The 17,839-nt window shown below is 45.5% G+C and overlaps 1 protein-coding gene across 1 annotated transcript in view; it reads left to right on the top strand.

The window, feature by feature from the left end:
* Positions 1 to 17,609, top strand: part of LOC111272260 (uncharacterized) — a 68,829-nt gene extending 51,220 nt beyond the window's left edge. Inside the window, exons 3-4 of the mRNA XM_022853596.2 lie at positions 10,218 to 10,296; positions 17,305 to 17,609. Coding sequence (XP_022709331.1) covers positions 10,218 to 10,296; positions 17,305 to 17,472 — 247 coding nt within the window. The 3' untranslated portion in view covers positions 17,473 to 17,609. The remainder of the gene's footprint in view (positions 1 to 10,217; positions 10,297 to 17,304) is intronic.
* The last annotated feature ends 230 nt before the right edge of the window (positions 17,610 to 17,839 follow it).

The following is a 17,839-nucleotide window of genomic DNA, read 5'->3' as shown; positions in this document are numbered from 1 at the left end:
GTAGGCAAAAGCCACAGCCGCTCCTGTCCCGCTGTCTATTTTTCCCCACCGAACGGGAGAAACGGGGAGAGATGACGATGACAACGATGAAAAATGGACGAACGAACCTCTGTGACGATTGTGTTGTCGGTCTATCAGTGCTTCTTCGGCAGCTCTTTGTGCCTCCGTATAGACTCGTATAGTGTATGGAATATATGTGTATCGGTAGTTTTTTCTACAAACAGCATAATGTTCCTGCTCGAGCTTGGTCCCGCTCTTTGTTTCTTTGCTGCTGCTGCTTCTGCTGCTACAGTTTCAAGCGTAAGCTGCAGCAGAAGCTCAACTATCGTCCCTTTGCGGTGGAAGTTGTGGTAAGCGTAGCAAATTTTGGAACAGTACGCCCCTGAATCCGCGCGTTCCTCCTCCCCACACGGTCCGGGGCAGTTTTCTACGCTAAGCTATAGCGACGGCTTCGATCTACGGTAGTATAGCGGAAGTCTGCAAGCGTAGGCCTGCCTGCCTGCCTGCCGGCCGGCCGCTTGCCTGACTGATTGTTATTCAGAAATTCAGCAGCAAGGGCGGAAGAATATCTTCTTTTTTTTTGCTCTTCTTCGCCGCCTTTTTCTCTACTCGAGAAGACTAAGAAATAGCTGTCTTGTCTCGGATATTGAACGAGGCAGCTGGCCAGCTGTGCGGCTTCGCGCACGTAGCTGATAGCCCGTGCGTCGCCCCAGATAGAAAAGGGAACAGATGCGGGGAAAAGCCAACTTGACTAGCAGTGAGTCGACGCTGGGATACCCAGTGTGTTTCAACAATCAACTCCCTATGTCGCAGGACAGCAGGAGTAGCGGCCGCCTAAGGCAGCTCTCGTCACGTAGGGTCGTCCTATCAGTAGCTGCTACCACCTAAGTTCCCCTCCTTGTCTTATGAAGACAGCAAGCTGTCTCCAGTCAGGGCTTTCCAAACGGCCGTGGAGCTGTTCGCCGTCGTAAGGACTGCCTGTGCGTATGTCACTATAAAAATGGCATCAACCAGTCAGCTCGCTGATTTGAAGTCGCAGTAGCAATTCAGCCGTAGAGGCAATGGCCGAGGCCTACAGGCGAGCCTGAAGAAAAAGAACACTCTTACGCTACGCCACTAGTACACGTCACCCAAACATACATCGATGGTCGCGTATACAGTCGGCCAACATCAGACCGCTAGCGGCTGCAGCGGCCGTTTCAAGAGGACGAAGTCGATGCCGCGTCCTGTCACTGCAGGAGGCGCCAAAGCAGATGCTCCGTGCACACACTATTGTTATTATACATCAGTCTCCGCCATTTTCGATCTCTTAGCTTTGTCATTGCTACCTTTATCTCTAGACGCTCGGTGTCTTAGTGTGTGCGTAATGGAAAGCATATGATCCACCTTTTGAATCCTGTCTTTTCTCACCACTCTCCGGCTAATCTTATTTCCGGCGTAACATCATAGAAATGCAGTTCATCAGCTAGCTAGCTAGCTAGCTGCATAGGTATAATATTAGCTGCACTACCTTGTTATTTATCCATTTTGCCGCTCGTTTTGTGCGCGATGATCCATGCCAACCCGGGACTAAGCGGATACTGCCTCCTTCGCGGCTAGTGCCACACACCGGAAAAGGTACGCAGACGCCTACTCGATGTATCAACGTCTGTTTTCGAGTTTGCTTATTCGTTGTCTCCGTTGCATGTCGCGTATAGCTGCGGTAGATCTGTCCGTCCATAGGCCTTCTAATTCTCGGCGGCCGTAGAGAGAATCATGACGCATCAAGCAAGCGCGAGAGAGTCGCGCACGCGAGTGAAAAACACAGAAGTATTCTATCATCGTTGTTCTCTTCACTTCTCTGTATTGATGCTGCTGCTGCTGCTGTAAAAGTCGAGAAAACAGGCCAAGTCAGGCCAACTCAAGCTACGCCGATATGAAAAATGAGTGGCGAAATAGCTCTCGAACGAGGGAACATTGTTCTCACATTAAATACATATTTCTCGCTCTCCCTCACTCTCCGCCTAGAAGCTCACTTATGGCCGAGGCGACTGCATATCTGCTAGTCTAGGCTGAACTATGTAGTCGTGTAGTCGACACTGCTTTGACTTTGGTTAAACGTGGCCTTCCCCCAGTGTGTCCCTTTTTCCCCATCATTGAAGCGCTGCTTGCACCCAGACGAGAAGGTAATTTTAAGTAGACACTCACACAACGATAAACTCAACCACATTACCATCAGTCGTGGCTCAATGCAGACCGCGTCAGCGGAGTAGATGTCTAGCTACATGTCTTCCCCGATCGAGCCACACATCTCTCGTACGCTATGAGTGGTAGAGCAGCCTCGATCTCATTGTCGATCCTCATCTGCGCCGATGCTGCTGGCTGTAGTGCTAATGGTGGCAGTGTTATGGCTAGGTAATCGTAGGGGTGCAGGGGTAGTGCACCGCTATGGATGCCATTCGGAGGTACTTGTATTGTCGAAGCTGCCGTTCCTAACACTTATTGTAGCAGCAGCAGCAGCAGCAGCAGCAGCAGCAGCAAATCGTGGACGAAGAGAAATAGTAAATAGCGTAGATCTAACCTGAGCTATCCCCTATCTAACAGTAGATAACTTAGCTTGATCATCTATCTGTCCATCCATCTACAGCTACTAGAAATGTTACTGCGCGCCTATTCGCCTGATTCTCCACTTCGCCTAAAATAAGTGTCTGTCGACAACAATTCTGCGCGTGATCGTGAGGCTGCATTCATTTAGGTTAGGTCTGAAGCTGAAAATTCGTACCCCATTGCACGACACGAAGTCGTAGTATCGAAGAAATCGACGAGTTACTATCGTAGGTACACTACAATGTCGGATTGTCCTGAAGAAGCTTCAGACACCGCCATGGAGATATTCAGGAACCAAGAATGATTCGTTGCTGGGACAAATCCCAGACTCCGAACGAACCTTTCAAGAGAAGAGAGGTCGAAAAAGTGCTAGATCAAGAGACAGAAAGCATAGATGATAAATGAGCATAATCAATGTGTGCCTCGGCGGCAATGTAGACTGCGACATTGTGCAGAAGAAGCCCGTGACTTTACTTCTCAGATCATGGTCTCGCTTGCTTGTCTGTCCGCCCGTCCATCGATGGGAGGATACCATATTATATGCCTATTGGCAGCGACAGTCGCCGCCTCAGCCGCCGCGCACTGTATTCGGACTAAACCGCGGGTCAGACGACTCTGAGTGGTGGTGCAGTAACCTAGCAGCAGCAGCAGCAGATTGAACAAGCCTTCGTGCAGCCGTTGAGAGACACAAACGAGCACCAAAAGAAGATGAGAAAAGCGAGGGGACGAGGCAGAGGGGAAGACGGGACGAGATCTAAAATTGGATTAAGGACTGCAGGGGCTGACGTGGCCATTATGACACTTACCAACCCCGGCGACAGCGGTAGAAATAACAGACAGATTCGTTGTTTGCTTCGGTTGTTCCTAGTCAACGGTGGATGCCGTTAAGAGTCGCCGACTTTTCACAGGTGGGGTCGAACATAACCGCAGAAAAACGCAACGGCCAGCGGTGCCATGTCGATTGTACGATAGGATCGGCATAATCACAGACGCTCACACAAGTATCGATAGACGTTTATGCGTAGCCAGGGATATACAGACACGCATAGCCGATGCCTACCAAATCGTCGATAGGATATAGTGTGTGCTACGTTTCCTTGTTTTGCGATGGCGATTTTCTCGAAATCGCCGAGGGAAATCGACGAGCGTCATACTGCACTGAAATCCCGGAAGGCCTTGCCCGGTAAGATCTTACCTGCTCTTGTGTCTCCGAAAAGATTGTAAGTCACGATAGGCATAATAAGAGTTTTCGATATATTGGGTAGTTGACGCAAGCGCGTATCGGGTATGTCTTTGATCTTACAACTATAGCTAGAAGCGTAAACTTTTGCATTGATAAGCGTATCAAATATACGTCGTGTTTGAAGTTCCGTAATTCTATAGAGCACTGATCAATCTTGCGGGCTATTGAAAAAACTAAAAATAAAATGTTGCAACATTTAGCTCAGTCCCTATCCGCGCTGGTCCATTTTACAACATACCGATACTTTACACAGGGGAGTACATGCCGTTCAACGGAGCTGATACACCATAGCTGACGCTCACCTTCTACCCGCAACGATTATATTAAGAACTGATACATTTGATTTTCAAACAGGTTGCCCGTAACACATGCCCTGCAATGCGGTTTTCATCTGCCATAACCCTGGTACAAACAAGACTTCAGATGGACGCTTTTAATGAATACAGTGGTAACCGTCATGAAGGTGTCGATGAACTAACATATTAACAACGCATTTTTCAATAAACGATTCCAAATCATCTTTCCAGCTTAAACTGCCTTTGAAATCGTTTTCAGTTGTAAAACGTGGCTTTGCTGGTTTGTGTTAGTCGAAGGGCGCTCAGTCGCCTCACATTGTAAGATGGTGTATACAAGCGTGTATAGATAATGAGTAGCAGTCTATGTATAACGCAAACTACGTAGAATTTAACAGGTACAGATAGTATAATAAAGGCAAAGATACCTACTACAATTATTCTACTTGGATATGGGGGAGAAGATGGGGCGGGGGATCACTATATATTTGAAGTCCGGCCACCAACAACGTCAGCTTTGTAGTCATTGTTTGTTGACTTTTGCCGCTACTTCCTTTTGCGAGTGGGTGGTACATCTAGCGTATCATAGGCATACCTTAAAAATTCACAACCTGTTTTATGTCCTGTGCCCTTCTCGTCACTGAGCGAAACTGGCAGGGACATAGATACATCGACCTAAGCCCTATGCGCGTCCAGCTACGAGGGGCGCAAATGTCTCTCGGCATCTGTATGTGTCACGTGTTCTATCACGTCTGCCCTCAGCCAACCTCACACGCTCCTTCTCCTTTCCACCTTTCGCTTGCCGCTGCTGCTAGGCTAAAATTCCGCCTACAATGAACCTCGTGACCCTTCGAACCTCCTTAACCAACTGCTACGGCCTGACTGTAATCCTTCTTAGAGGCACCGCTTCATAAGACTGGTTAGAATGACTAGCTCTGCTACGGATTGAGGTAGCGGGCCTTGGCGAGAAGCTGAGGAATCTACGACCTGCGAGGCTTGTGACGGACCTTCTTCTTTGTCCTTTTCGTTCACAGCCTATTTTTCTCTCTTATCCCAGAGTACCTCTGTGTATGCTGTATGATCACCAAACTGCTGACCACTGTATTCGACTGTATGTCTATGCATGCTTCGTATGCTGGCTGTGGTCCCTACTGCTTCGGCTGCTGTTGACGCCGAGGCTGACGTGTCGTTGGCTCTATCTACAGTAGTCGTATCAGTATGCTATAGCCCATCGTCTGCTTAAATATTAACCATGGGCTGTACTACAGTGCCCTCTACGGGGACGAAGAAAAGCAAAAGCAGTGCCCCCTTCGGTCGCGCAGCTAGCGGCTATCGAAAAAAAAACTGAAGGGCCCTCTGAGTGGCCTAGTGAATAAGACCATAGGGCGGGGACATTACGTGCTGCTCTCGACGACACTTTCGAGTAGCAGGCGAAATAGAAGCATACACACGTACATAGATGAATAGATAGTAAGCAAGTGGACAATGAGTTGGCTGGGCGGTTGCCGGACACGAGGCTCTGCTCAACTGTGCTAGACTTACATGAAAACCTCTTGGGCACCGACGCCGTTAATGGCGACTGAGACCACGATTCATTTGGTGAACTGCAATGATTAAATCAACTGAAGATAAACTGTGTCAGGAGGTTGATAACACATGTTGAGACGATGGCGGAAACTGCGAGTGTAAAATTATCGTAGGCAGACACAGTAGTTAGGAGACAATGTTGCCGCTTGGACGGTAGCCACTCAGTTAACGGTGAATGGTATTACAGAAAGTAAAAAGTGTGTAGGAAGTATATTCAATGTATTCACAAAAACAATGTGCCCTTTCGCTGGCAATAGCTCTACGCAGTCCGCCCTCTGTTCCGATGCGTGCCACTCGAAACACATATACATGAATATTGGAAAGGCATGAATCCATTGTATTGCATGCATTATGTATCTACGCACGCTTAAATTAAGCTAATACAACGACTGTATGGCCATAGGGAGCAGATAGGGCGAGAAAACGACGATTCAGTTGTCGAATGTAGGCTACTCATTTGTGTCGCCTCGTTCAAGCATAGCTTACATAATTGGTCAGTCGTACAAGTGTAATATCGCCGGAAAGAGACACGATTGTACAATCTCGTGCACGTACTACACAAGCTGCGTGTCTAAAAACAAAAAAAAAGAGAGACAAAATCTACATAAACATTTCAGATTGACAACAAGCTTATAAGACATGTAACACAGCTCTCACTAATAACATACACTCATTTGGCGCTCCGAAGAAAATACGAAAGGCTGCGGTTTTTGCAAGACAAAAATTAATTTGGGACAGAATCTGATAGCCGCCTAAAAAGTGTATCAATAAAGTAACTCATTGACGAACTGATGGATAAAGGAATTGGACAGTCGGAGTTTTTTTATTAGCTACGTTCATATCATTCACAGAAATCCGTGCCACTCGTGTCTTCCCGTTGCATTCTCTAACGCAAATGTGTTGGTCTTGGTGTCGTATCGTTTTGCGAACAATATTCTAGGTCGTTTCAACGCTTTTCATTGCCAAATGTCCTATCTGATTGTTTTTTTTTTGTCTTGGCGCAAATATTGACGCGAGTTTACTCTGGTTTCTCTCTGGGTCTTTTTGCCATTCGTCTGCTTCGCTACTCACTGATCCGCCTGCAACTTTCCTACCCCCATATTTGCATCTTCTCCGTGAACCAACTGCATCCGTAGTCGTCAACTCGCTGCTTCTCGCCAGCTGATTTCTATTCGACAGTTCACAAACCGCGGCTAGCAGTGACGCTTAATATACAGAAGTCTATCCCTTCTTTCCAGCGGCCCACCCGCACTCTAGCGTCAGCGATACGTAAGGATGGCTGCAAAGCTCCCTGGCTGGCTGCCTAACTGGTTTTAGGGATAGTTTCACGGTTCGTTTCGTTACGAAGCGATCACCGTACCGTCGTCGAGTGGTGATCGCAATCCGCCATCCCGGCAGTTCGTAGCTGGGCCACTGTGAGTATTGCTACCGTTTTAGCCATTGCAGCGTGCGTTCGGCTGCTGCCTCAGCAGAAGCAATACCAAAATGGCCGCTTCTACTTGGTTCAACCGCGTAAACTTTTGCTACCCTCAATTTTTTTTGCTTATTCGATTCGATGTTCTACCCACGGAAAGGTGCAGAGGTGGCCAGCTACCTGCCATGACAGTCCTAGGAGTAGGTGTGGATCCGTCAACAGAATCGTTCAGACTGCCTTCCGAAATTGTCTGCAAGTTCAATTGAACTAAGAGAAAAAGGGAATGGGAGTGCGTCCTTTATTTTTTTTTGCTTAGTGAACGCTTCAAGTCGTCGACAAAAGGTTGCCGAGTCTCTAGCAAGATCCAGCTGTTTCTCCATGTCGGTCCAGTATGCCCAACGGGCTTTTCCGTCAAAAACATGAACTAACTGCTCTACAAAAATACTATGAAACAGATGTATCCAATTAACATACACACAAAACGAATGACACAAATTAGCTGTCCCAGTGTGTCTGTGCGATCATTTCTATAAAGTTAAATAATCGATTGGTGTTTTTGTTGAGCAAAGGTAGAATTTCGCGTGGTGATGTTTCGTCGTGAACTCTGGGCGAAAATTCGAACTCCTAACCGCGCTGCCGAATGACGAAGCAGAAGAATATAACATGATCAACCACGGAAAATACCGCGTCGGTAGGTCTATAGAAATTCACCGATATCGACCGCGATATCGGACCACATATTTGCATCTATCTATCTATTTCTTCTCCTATGACCAACTGCGCCATGAAGGAATTGTCCGTCTATCGAATCCTCGCAGCTGCGGTTTGAACAGGAAGAACGATTGACGGCAGCGTGTTCGGTGTAGCGATAGCAATGAATGGGCATGCAAAAACCGCAACTATTCTGTTGTCAGATTTCTCGTCTTGTATCGTCCTGCTGCCGCAGCCGCGTCATGGTTCGTGACTCAAGCAGCGTGTTTACTGTTCAACAAGCGGTAGCGGCTAGATGCACTGGCAACTATACCGCTGTTGGCGGATAGACCTCACTGGCCGGTCAGTGTTTCTCGCTTGCGTTTCGGATCGTTCGATGCTAGGTGGTTTAGATCTAAATCGAATGAACAGTTACCTATCTGCCACCCCAAAAATGTTTTTGGCGAAATCGGACCTACTACCGACTCGCCATCTCTCACTTCTCAAACGCTAGACAATCGTTCGACATGAACACAGTGCCGTCAGAAGTTGAAGCCGAAACACCTTCCAGCCCGTCACAATGTCTGATTCGAGCCAGCGAGAGACATTTCGTTCGCCTTCACTTGTTACTGGGTGTTTCCGCTATTATTGTGGTTAGATGCCCGCTGAGGCTACCTGGTATAGGTGAAGCCGACCGAACTGCGTTAGCAAGGATTACGTTAGGCACAAAGTTAAGGCCGGCGGCTATGCGGAAGTTAACAACCTTCTGATACAAACATGATCCAGTTTATATTTTATCGTTTACAGTAGATTACCGTACCTGTCTGAGAATATTACTATCGCTTCGAAGTAGCGAACTTAGCAACGATCGCTTTGCGAATACGTCCGCTAGTATTTTTCAACAGTACGGACTGCAGACATACACTGTAGTGTCTTTATAGGCCATTTTTTTCATTTCTAGAATTTTGAAGAACGTCACGGTAAGCAATTTTATGTATGATGCTCATTTTTGGGCGAAGGGACGCCTGCGCACTGGCGTATAGCCGTTGTGTACAATGTTCATCTATTATATCGTGATGCTGTATGATAATTCTTATGGCGATTATCCACCGGAAAACTTTATAGACGTCAAGTATGTAAGTAGGAAGACCAGAGCTTCGCATCCAAAAAATGTCAGTCTGTATCCAAGTGAATATATTCGGAATCTAAGATTAATTAAAATATAACCACCAGGTAAGCATTTAAGTGTTCTAAACGGCGATTATTTGAGGCCGCAACGACAGTGAGCTTTCGACTATCGATGAAGAGCGATAGGGAAGTGCAGAGTATGCGCCGTTGCTAAGTGGGCCGATAGTTCTGCAGTTCTATTGAGGGACACGCGGGTCGAATCTCGGACGTATCTGTAGAGGGACACTCTTTAGTGAAGTAGAATTTAACGTGTCGGCAATACTCTCTCAGCATTAGTCGAAAGGGTGTGAAACGTATATGGTATCTGACATTAGCCGCTCAAGCTTGAGTACAGGCCGATTGCTCTATGAGACAGTCTTACGACGACGCAGTACGAAACGACATAGTAACTCAATCTTCATTAAACTTTTGTTTTAAAGATATTCAGTGTGAGAATCCGCTTGTGCAGATAGCGAGGTTATCTTTTGTACCCTCGGATCTGGAGCTGAGTCTGTCGGCGAAGGTAAATAGCTCGTCTACCTGATAAGGCCAGTCAGACAGTTGTATTTGTTTGAAGAAGATCAATCAACTAGCGCGTCCAAGTCGATCTTCTGTTTGTCTAGCAGCCACTTTGAAGCGCAATACCGAAAAACTGTATGTGCCTCCGGGATGTTACGATGACAACAGTGACTAATACGAAAGCGCAGTAAAGTTAGATGAGTAGTTTTTTTTTATTTCGCGACAACTTTTAGCATCGAGGGAAAAGCTTTGATGCTCGTCTGCTCACTATCTGCAGGCAGGATGATACATGGAAGCACATAATCGTCATAACGAATAGGCAAATTCAGATCCAGCTAAAAGCCGTGTGATCTCGGCATTATAGTTCGGGTGCGTATTTACAGAGGGGAATGGAAAATTCGGCGTGTAATTGAAGTCGGCACTGCAGGATATCCTCAAAGGACACTCATTTCCTTTGATGGCTTCGGGTTGACTAGAGGAGTATGCAGTTAGGTTGAATAAAAACACGAGGAGGGTTTACCATTATCTCTAAAAGGTTTCGACTTGCAAATTACAAATTATACGCTTTGAAACTGCGCTCGATTACGCCATTTTTTGGGCAACAATCAATTTCGAATAGTTTATTAAAACTACAGACAATTTTGAGCTCTTCTAGCAGCAGAAAGATCCAACAATATTTCATATAATAATGAAATGATTTTTTTCTGGGTGGTTTCAGATATTTAACGCGGCGACGAAGGATCGAGATCGCCCACGCACTCTGTCTCTCCGAACGGCAAATAAAAATTTGGTTTCAGGTAAAAATAACACTACACAACCTTAAAGGTTCCACTAAAATGCCTCCCTACCTATGGGCACAACTTGAAACAAAATACCCTATACATATGTTAGTGTCCAGCACAAATTAGTTGGCAATGCTTATTCAAGCTTACAAGTTCTCGACACTCCTAACGGTCGAAACATCTTTAACCCAGGACTGGCCCGACAATGAAGATATGCACAATCGAACGAACCTGGCAAGGGTCTTTTTGTTTTGGCTAACTTTGAAAACCTAGGTTGGCTCGAGTCCACCTAGAGGGAATTATCCTCCGCAGTGTCATAATGATATTCGATGCAGCACTCGAGCGCCGCTGCCATCATGACGTGCGCACACTGCCTATTCTTCAGTCGGCCACCGACCAGTGAGGGCTATAAGGGATTCGCAAGTATATCGTAAGTGGCGAGGACGGAAGAAGCATAGGGCGGATGCTGGCGATCGCCAATGACAGGTCATGAGGCAGCGTGTACTACCGTCGATTACTTCGCGGACCGCAGTACTGACGGGCCAGTCAAATGTAACAATCCACCCCACGGATCGTTGGTATCTACGCTCAGACAGACCACTGTCGCGCTTTTTGCCACGCCACAAAAAGCCATAGCGGATTCGTCCCGTTGTCTATACACTCTACAAACACGGACCCTGCGCACGGACGCGGGATGATCATAGTTGTTCACAGGGGGATCGACTTCATGCCTCTGGCCCGTCAGCCCATAAAGTCGACTACCAACCAGTCCACTCATGTCATTTCACCCGGAGATAACCGAAACTACGCCTAGTCCTACCCCTATCGCTGCCGCCGCTGCTGCTAGCAAAGCAGTCATACATAGTCAGGGCAATCGCACGTCCAGAGCCGGACTAGACCCAGCCAGGCCCAAAGCCACACATAATCATCATTTCGCCAGCCTCAACAGCAGGCCGAAGGTTGTCGCTACCGCTGCGTCCGCCTGGCCAGCTCTTGTGCTGCGGTTCTGCCGCTGCTGCTTCATTCACCAGTCACGGACTTAAGTCGATCATCTATCCCTTTCAACCCTCGTCGATATAGAGCCATCGAATCACATCGTCGTTGGCAGGAGGATCATCATGAATGAAGGAACAGAGCTAGGGGAAAGGAGCATAGTAGAAGGGAGGGAAAGTTAGCGAGTTTGAAAGTGGCCATATTGAGGATGTCACCCCTCGGCGTGCGGCCAGTGACCACGTTTGACACATTGAGCGTCATCGGTACAGCAGGGTCGAGTGCATTCTGCTCTATACCCGCTTACTTTGCTTGCTCGTAGCTCTCTAGTTCATGTAGTACGGTCAGCGACAATGGCAGCGTCGCCAGACAACTGAACAGAGAACAGATGACCGGATGATGACACACATCGTGCAGCGGATTGATCGAAGCTAAAAGCAAATGATGTCCAAATAGGTCTATGGTCGCCTACGTCGATGAACACAGCATTCACTACGAACAGAGTCGTTACACACGCATATATAGGTCATCTAGTCGGTCAAGTCATTCGTTGCACATAGCATACCTGCCTGCCTGCCTGTCTGGGAAAAGCATTTTGGTTAAAAAATAGTTCAGGATCGAAGCTTAGTGCGTCACAAGCAACGCCTAGTGGCAATACGGGACGTCAAACTCAGACTATCAGATTGGCTTCATAATTACTTACGCGTTAATACGTAAATTAGTGAAAATGGTATCTTATGTTTTTCGGCGGAGCACTTAGAATAGCTCTTTACCACGACTCACAATCAATTCTACGTCCGTAAAGGATTTATAAAAGCACTTTTATGTCATTGTTATTGTGTATGTGAATATCTGAGAAAGGAAAAAGGCCAGAGTCTAACATGAGTGAATAGTCCAGAGTCAGAGACGAGATCTGTGTAAATGTCAACTAAAGCTTAATTGTTAGAGAAATCTTTCATTATGAGAATATTCCAATGGTACACGACTGGCGATTATTTTCATTATAGGCCACCGCTAAAGAAGGTGTGAGCGACCTTATTACATTTCATCTAAGCAGCGATGACGCCAGCGAACCCGTCCGCCGTACCGCTGCTTCGCAAGAAGACGCAAACTCTAACGAGGCTCCGCTCTGAAACAAAACCATGCTCGCAATGGCTGTTTCTTTGGCCTTAACAACGATAATAACAGCGGCGGCAGCGACAATATCAAAAAATGAAGGAGTAGCGATGATCAAGCATGGTCATAGTATTAAGGAGCAGGCTGGCGTCGTCAGAACTCTGTATCAGCCGACACGAACAAACTCTAGGAAGAAAAAAAAACACTTCATAGCATACTAATAATAACAAGTACTGTAAAAATAACACGAATGGATAATGACGTTGCGGCAGCCGTCCACTGAAAGCCGTACCGGAATAATTTAATGCCATTGCAGTTATACGTAGGTAGCCGCATTGCTATTGTCGATGTAGCCCTCGAGCCGCCCCATACTCAAGATATATGCACGTGAATGAACTGGACGGTGCAAACGACAAACAATAATATCTTTTCTAGCACCAGAATCACAACGTATGTAATAGTTGTACTTTTTACCTCGAGCAGTAGAACGAGTAGCCAGCTCGGGGCAGCCATTATTACAGATGCGATGAAGAATTAGCGACGACGATTGTCTCACGCGCACCTTGACCGCGATGATGTTGTCATTACTGCTTTGATAGTGGTGTTAATTATTTAAATCATTGTAATTTTGAAGCGGTTACGCAACTTCAGGTTTGTCTACGTGTGCCGCCTCACGTGGTTGGCCGGCCGGCTGACTAATGGTCGGACTTGTTAGGACGGACGGAAGGCTACGAGAGAGTGAACGACATTTGCGTCGAATGACAGCTGAAGAAAATGCAATAGACATACAACTTGTCATGATGACGATGATTATGTTGAGAAAAAAGCGGTCTTTGATGTCATCGTAACAGCCGCTGAACTAGTAGCCACCGGACGCCAAAGGAGGGTAGGACCGGCAACTCTTTCGGTAGACAATAGGTAGGAGCCATGTGTCTGTCAACGTGTACATATACGTGCACCTCTTTGCGTGTGTCTATCCAAGTCTGCCCAGTTTCAAAAATATATACCGACATGTAGCCGGTTAGCTGCGTGTGTGTACACAGGGGGCCAGACGTACGTACTTCACGCAACCACTCCGGCCTCTTTGGTCCTACCCGCTAGTAGTGCAGCAGCGGTACTGAACATGCGTAATGGCGGCAAAACAAATCAGCCGACGCAATAAACATTGTTGCTGCAGTTCAACGAGCAGATGGCAGAAACTTCGACTCAGTAACTGCCAAGCCTTTTTTACAAGCACGGTAACAGCAGCTGATGCACTTTGCCTGCTTTGTGCACCTTCTTTACTTTTACTGCGTTCCGCTCTTGCTGCTAAGTCCTTTTCCCGTTCTCCCACTGTATTTTCAGCCTTGTCACGTTTTTCACACATTTCGTCGCAGAAAGACAGGGCTGTTTGACTCTGCCAAAGGTGAGTACGTCTCGAATCGTCAACTTTGTAGACCACTCACTGACTTACGGAATGACTAAAGATGGACGAGTGTATTGATGGATAAATGTACTTGTGTGTAGCCGGCTTTTCGGACCCTTCGTGTCGTATCGCGCGTCCAGTCGATTGGACAGATAACGCATTTTGCCGGCTCTCTCTCTCCTCTGTCCCCTCTTCTCTTTTCCGTCTATCCGAGTACTCGTAATAAAGATGTGGTCAATGTGGCCGCTGCTATAACAATCACTACGAGTTTCGTTGTCGTCTTGTCTGTTACCGCGGCTGCCGTGCTCGCTATTGCAGACCAGTAATAATCATTACAATAATGTCATATCCGTCTTTGACTTTGGCAAAAGGACTTCGATGACAAAAGTTATCTTCCATAGTCAAAGCTTGCATTATTGGTCGGTGGCCATAAAAACTGCAACGATTTGCTATGCCCGTGGTCACTCTCCTTCTTCCGTCAGAGAACCCCATTTTTGCCAGCAAGAACACGGACCTCTCAGTTCAACTGATCAATTATATATATATACACACATATATGTGTATATATATATACTGCTAGCCCGAGAATAATAAGCAGAAAGTGATAAATGCTTGAGTTTTATGGCGACATCATTTTTTTTTTATAATTTCATTCAGACCCGAAAAATTATTTGTGTGGATTGGCAACTATTTTATTCTCCGAACGTATTATAGTTCTAGCTCTCTCCTAGAAGAGCCTTGCATAACAGTCGTATTACTATGTGCTAAAATATCTGAGCTGAAAAAAAGCTTTATGTATTTCAAGCTATTATAAGCCATCTAATGTTTTCAATCAGGCGATATTGATTTCAATACGAATTTTATTCCATAGGAGTTTCTTAAAGTTTTTTTTTTTTTTTTTTATCTTATAGTAAGTAGTAGGCAAAACATCTTCCCGACCGCGTTAGTTGGCTCAGGAATGATATCCTCCTTGTTTTTGATGAAATCACGGTATTCTGTACTAGCTACTATAGCTAGCAATGCTATAAAATATAGAACTCATTGTAGCATCAGATATTTGTATCCAGGAGACGCAATACGCCTGCGATACCTTGTAGCACTACTCAATTTCCATAAACATCTCCACTACAGAACAAATATTGAAATACGTTCAGCCAATGCAATACGATCTTATGGCTCAATTTTTAGATCTGTAAAAATAGCCAGGTTACATGGTTGAAAACGTACGTTTATCCAGCATTGTTGACCAGATCATTCTGTAATATTCCTAAATATATGAATTCCCGTTATTGGCTTTCAAATCAGTTCACGAAAAGGTCGAACTCGATCCGCTATCATTGTCGGACTTATACAATGTACACATGCAAACTGTGTAAGGAATAGCGGAGCCTTAAGACAAGTGCTGGAGACGACGTCGGAGAAGGCCGAAACATCTCAGGTCACGCTGATTCTTTTTGTTTACAGTGATTTATGCCGATCTGGCCACTATGATTGATTACGCCTATTACGTAGTTGTTCAACCTGGCAGAAAAGTACAACCACGCTCCTTCCTTCCTTCCTTCCTGCCAATACAGTTTCTAAAGCTGTATCCGCTATTTTGCTGGCCGAAAGATGTCGAAATGTATGGAAAATTCGATCCAATATATGTGTGTGTGTGTTTTTAACTAATATTTCGTCTTAGTTTTGTTTGTATGACGAGCGTTTTTATTTATGTATATATGATCTTATTATATCACTGACATCTGGAATGACAATGGAGGCGTTTCCACGATGTCGAAATCCAGAAATTCCCTAGCACTAAAACTTTCCAGAGTGCACGCTTTAGTGTGTTAGGCACTAGAGGAACCAATTTCAGCCAGCGTAGATTCGTTCGAAATATACTTAAACAAATCTTGTTTACTCTATTTGATAATTTCAGACATTTTGATCAGCCACTGACTACTTGTGCATTAATCATCTGAGCTTCGGCAACTGTCAAAAATGGTCCGATTTCAGATCGCTATATCGATCGTCTTCCATCTGTGGTTGAACTGCAAGCCATACACAAATATAGTACTTTTGGAAATAATAGGCTTACGCGTACGTTAATTGCAATCATATCGAATAGTATCTCCAATAGAGTGTTTTATCTATCCTAAGTCTAATCGGACTGGGTTTGTGGGTCAGTTTCGTTACTTGCGCGTGTAAGTAACGAAATCCAAGCTGGCCATAGCACTTGCCTATCCGCCCTCTCTGATGCAATATCATGGCAATAACGTGTGTGCCAGGGGACGTCTATCAAACACAGTGGAAGGATGTACTAGTCAGTATCGAAATGCCAGTAGCAATCGTAGTAACAATGATTATATGAAACAACAAGAGTGACAACAGCAACGCGGTGCAGAAGCGCGTGTAACTCTTCAAGAGAGTGTGGCAAGAAGAGACTCTTTCAAGGGTATTCAAGCCGAACTTACCGTTTGTTCTACCTGTCTGTCCATTTGCTTCTTTGAGCAGTTAAAAAGTAGTGCAAGAGCAAGTTACCCTAGGAAAGGCGAGGACAATTTGGAGATTTGCGTGAGTGGGAACTGCTTTTTCAGCTGGAGAGCCCAACTAGCATACAATATACAGCAGTGAACACATTTATGAGAAATATATGACTTTCTATCCCGAATTTTCGCTTCATGATAGCTTGAAACTCGTGGACGAAAAAGAGCGCAAATATACTAGTAACAAAACGGTCATGCGTATAAGAGCATTGGAGTTCCTCTGTTTTCCCAAAAGGAGTACAGTTAATTTTGGTATAGTAATTAATTCTTGTCGGACAATCACGAAGACAGACGAAACATATAACATACATTAAGTAATTTAACTTTTAAGACAGACTTTTGTTATTTAGGACTTTACTCACTAATGTATTTCCTCACTATCATTTTCAGTTTTGCGATGTTGTCACGTTTAGCGTGCACTGAGCAATTTCAACGTTCTCGTAGATAGAAGTTACATAATGTGTTATACGCGTTCACTTAGCAAGCGCATACACTGTCCTGGTGAAATTTCGGGTCCGCTTTGTCAAAGACTTATTCAAAGATTTTTTTTATCATCGTAATCGACCTTAATACTTTGGAAACTGAACATGGGCACATCTGTGTCTAACTTAAAGCGTATTATATGTTCATATAACTTTGTATCCGTTGTACATGTTTCTTGCCTCGTCGAACATCTTAATCACGAATGCTGTTTATGGTGATGACTAAAGGCTTTTCTCGGTATAGATCTCTATGGTAGTGTAGTGAGTAATGTGTTTAGCCTACTAAACTAGAGAGCACGTGGTGATCTAGGCTCAAATCCGGATGTAGATGTGGTTTGTCTCGTGTTGAAAACAAGATAGCTTAAGTACCTAGTATAAAACACGGAAAAGTTTTTTTTTTCTATATAATGACAAATGACATCGTTTTATTTAGAGGCTAAATGACGACTCAACTAATATCGTACGTATATATTTTTATTTATTTCGGCTTTTTGCCTCATTACAGAACCGTCGCATGAAAGCAAAAAAAGAAAGCAAGCTTCAGAACGGGCTAATTCCTTCTATGGGACTAAATAAATGCCCACCATCCGAGGTGACCGCCATTTTGGCTGACGGCAAGCCTGTTACATCGCTAGAGGCTCACCACGCGCTCAACGGAGGGCCCTACAGCTGATTGCAGTATCATCCGCCTGTAGGTGGACACGGACCGCCTGAAATGGGCCAAGGCGGTCATTCGCTTGGTTCGGTGCTAGGGCCTATTGGACCCCTGCAGGGCACCGGTGGCAGCACTATAAACAACAATAACAACAACTCGATTAGCAGCAGTAGCAACAGCAACCGAATCGGCCACCACTTGCTTCCGCCATTGCCCCTAGGTAGCATCGGTTCCGCTGTGGCAAACGTGTCTCCCGATGATCCTGATGATGACGACGACGATGAGGATGATGATCTCTAAGATGGGGCCGAACAGAAGAACGAAGACGAACGTTGGAATATTAGTCCCGATAATACTTCTACTACTACTACTACTACTACTACTA

This window comes from Varroa jacobsoni, unplaced genomic scaffold, assembly GCF_002532875.2.
Source record: "Varroa jacobsoni isolate VJ856 unplaced genomic scaffold, vjacob_1.0 contig01874, whole genome shotgun sequence".
Taxonomy (NCBI): Eukaryota; Metazoa; Arthropoda; class Arachnida; order Mesostigmata; family Varroidae; genus Varroa; species Varroa jacobsoni.
This window is presented reverse-complemented; position numbering and strand designations above follow the sequence as displayed.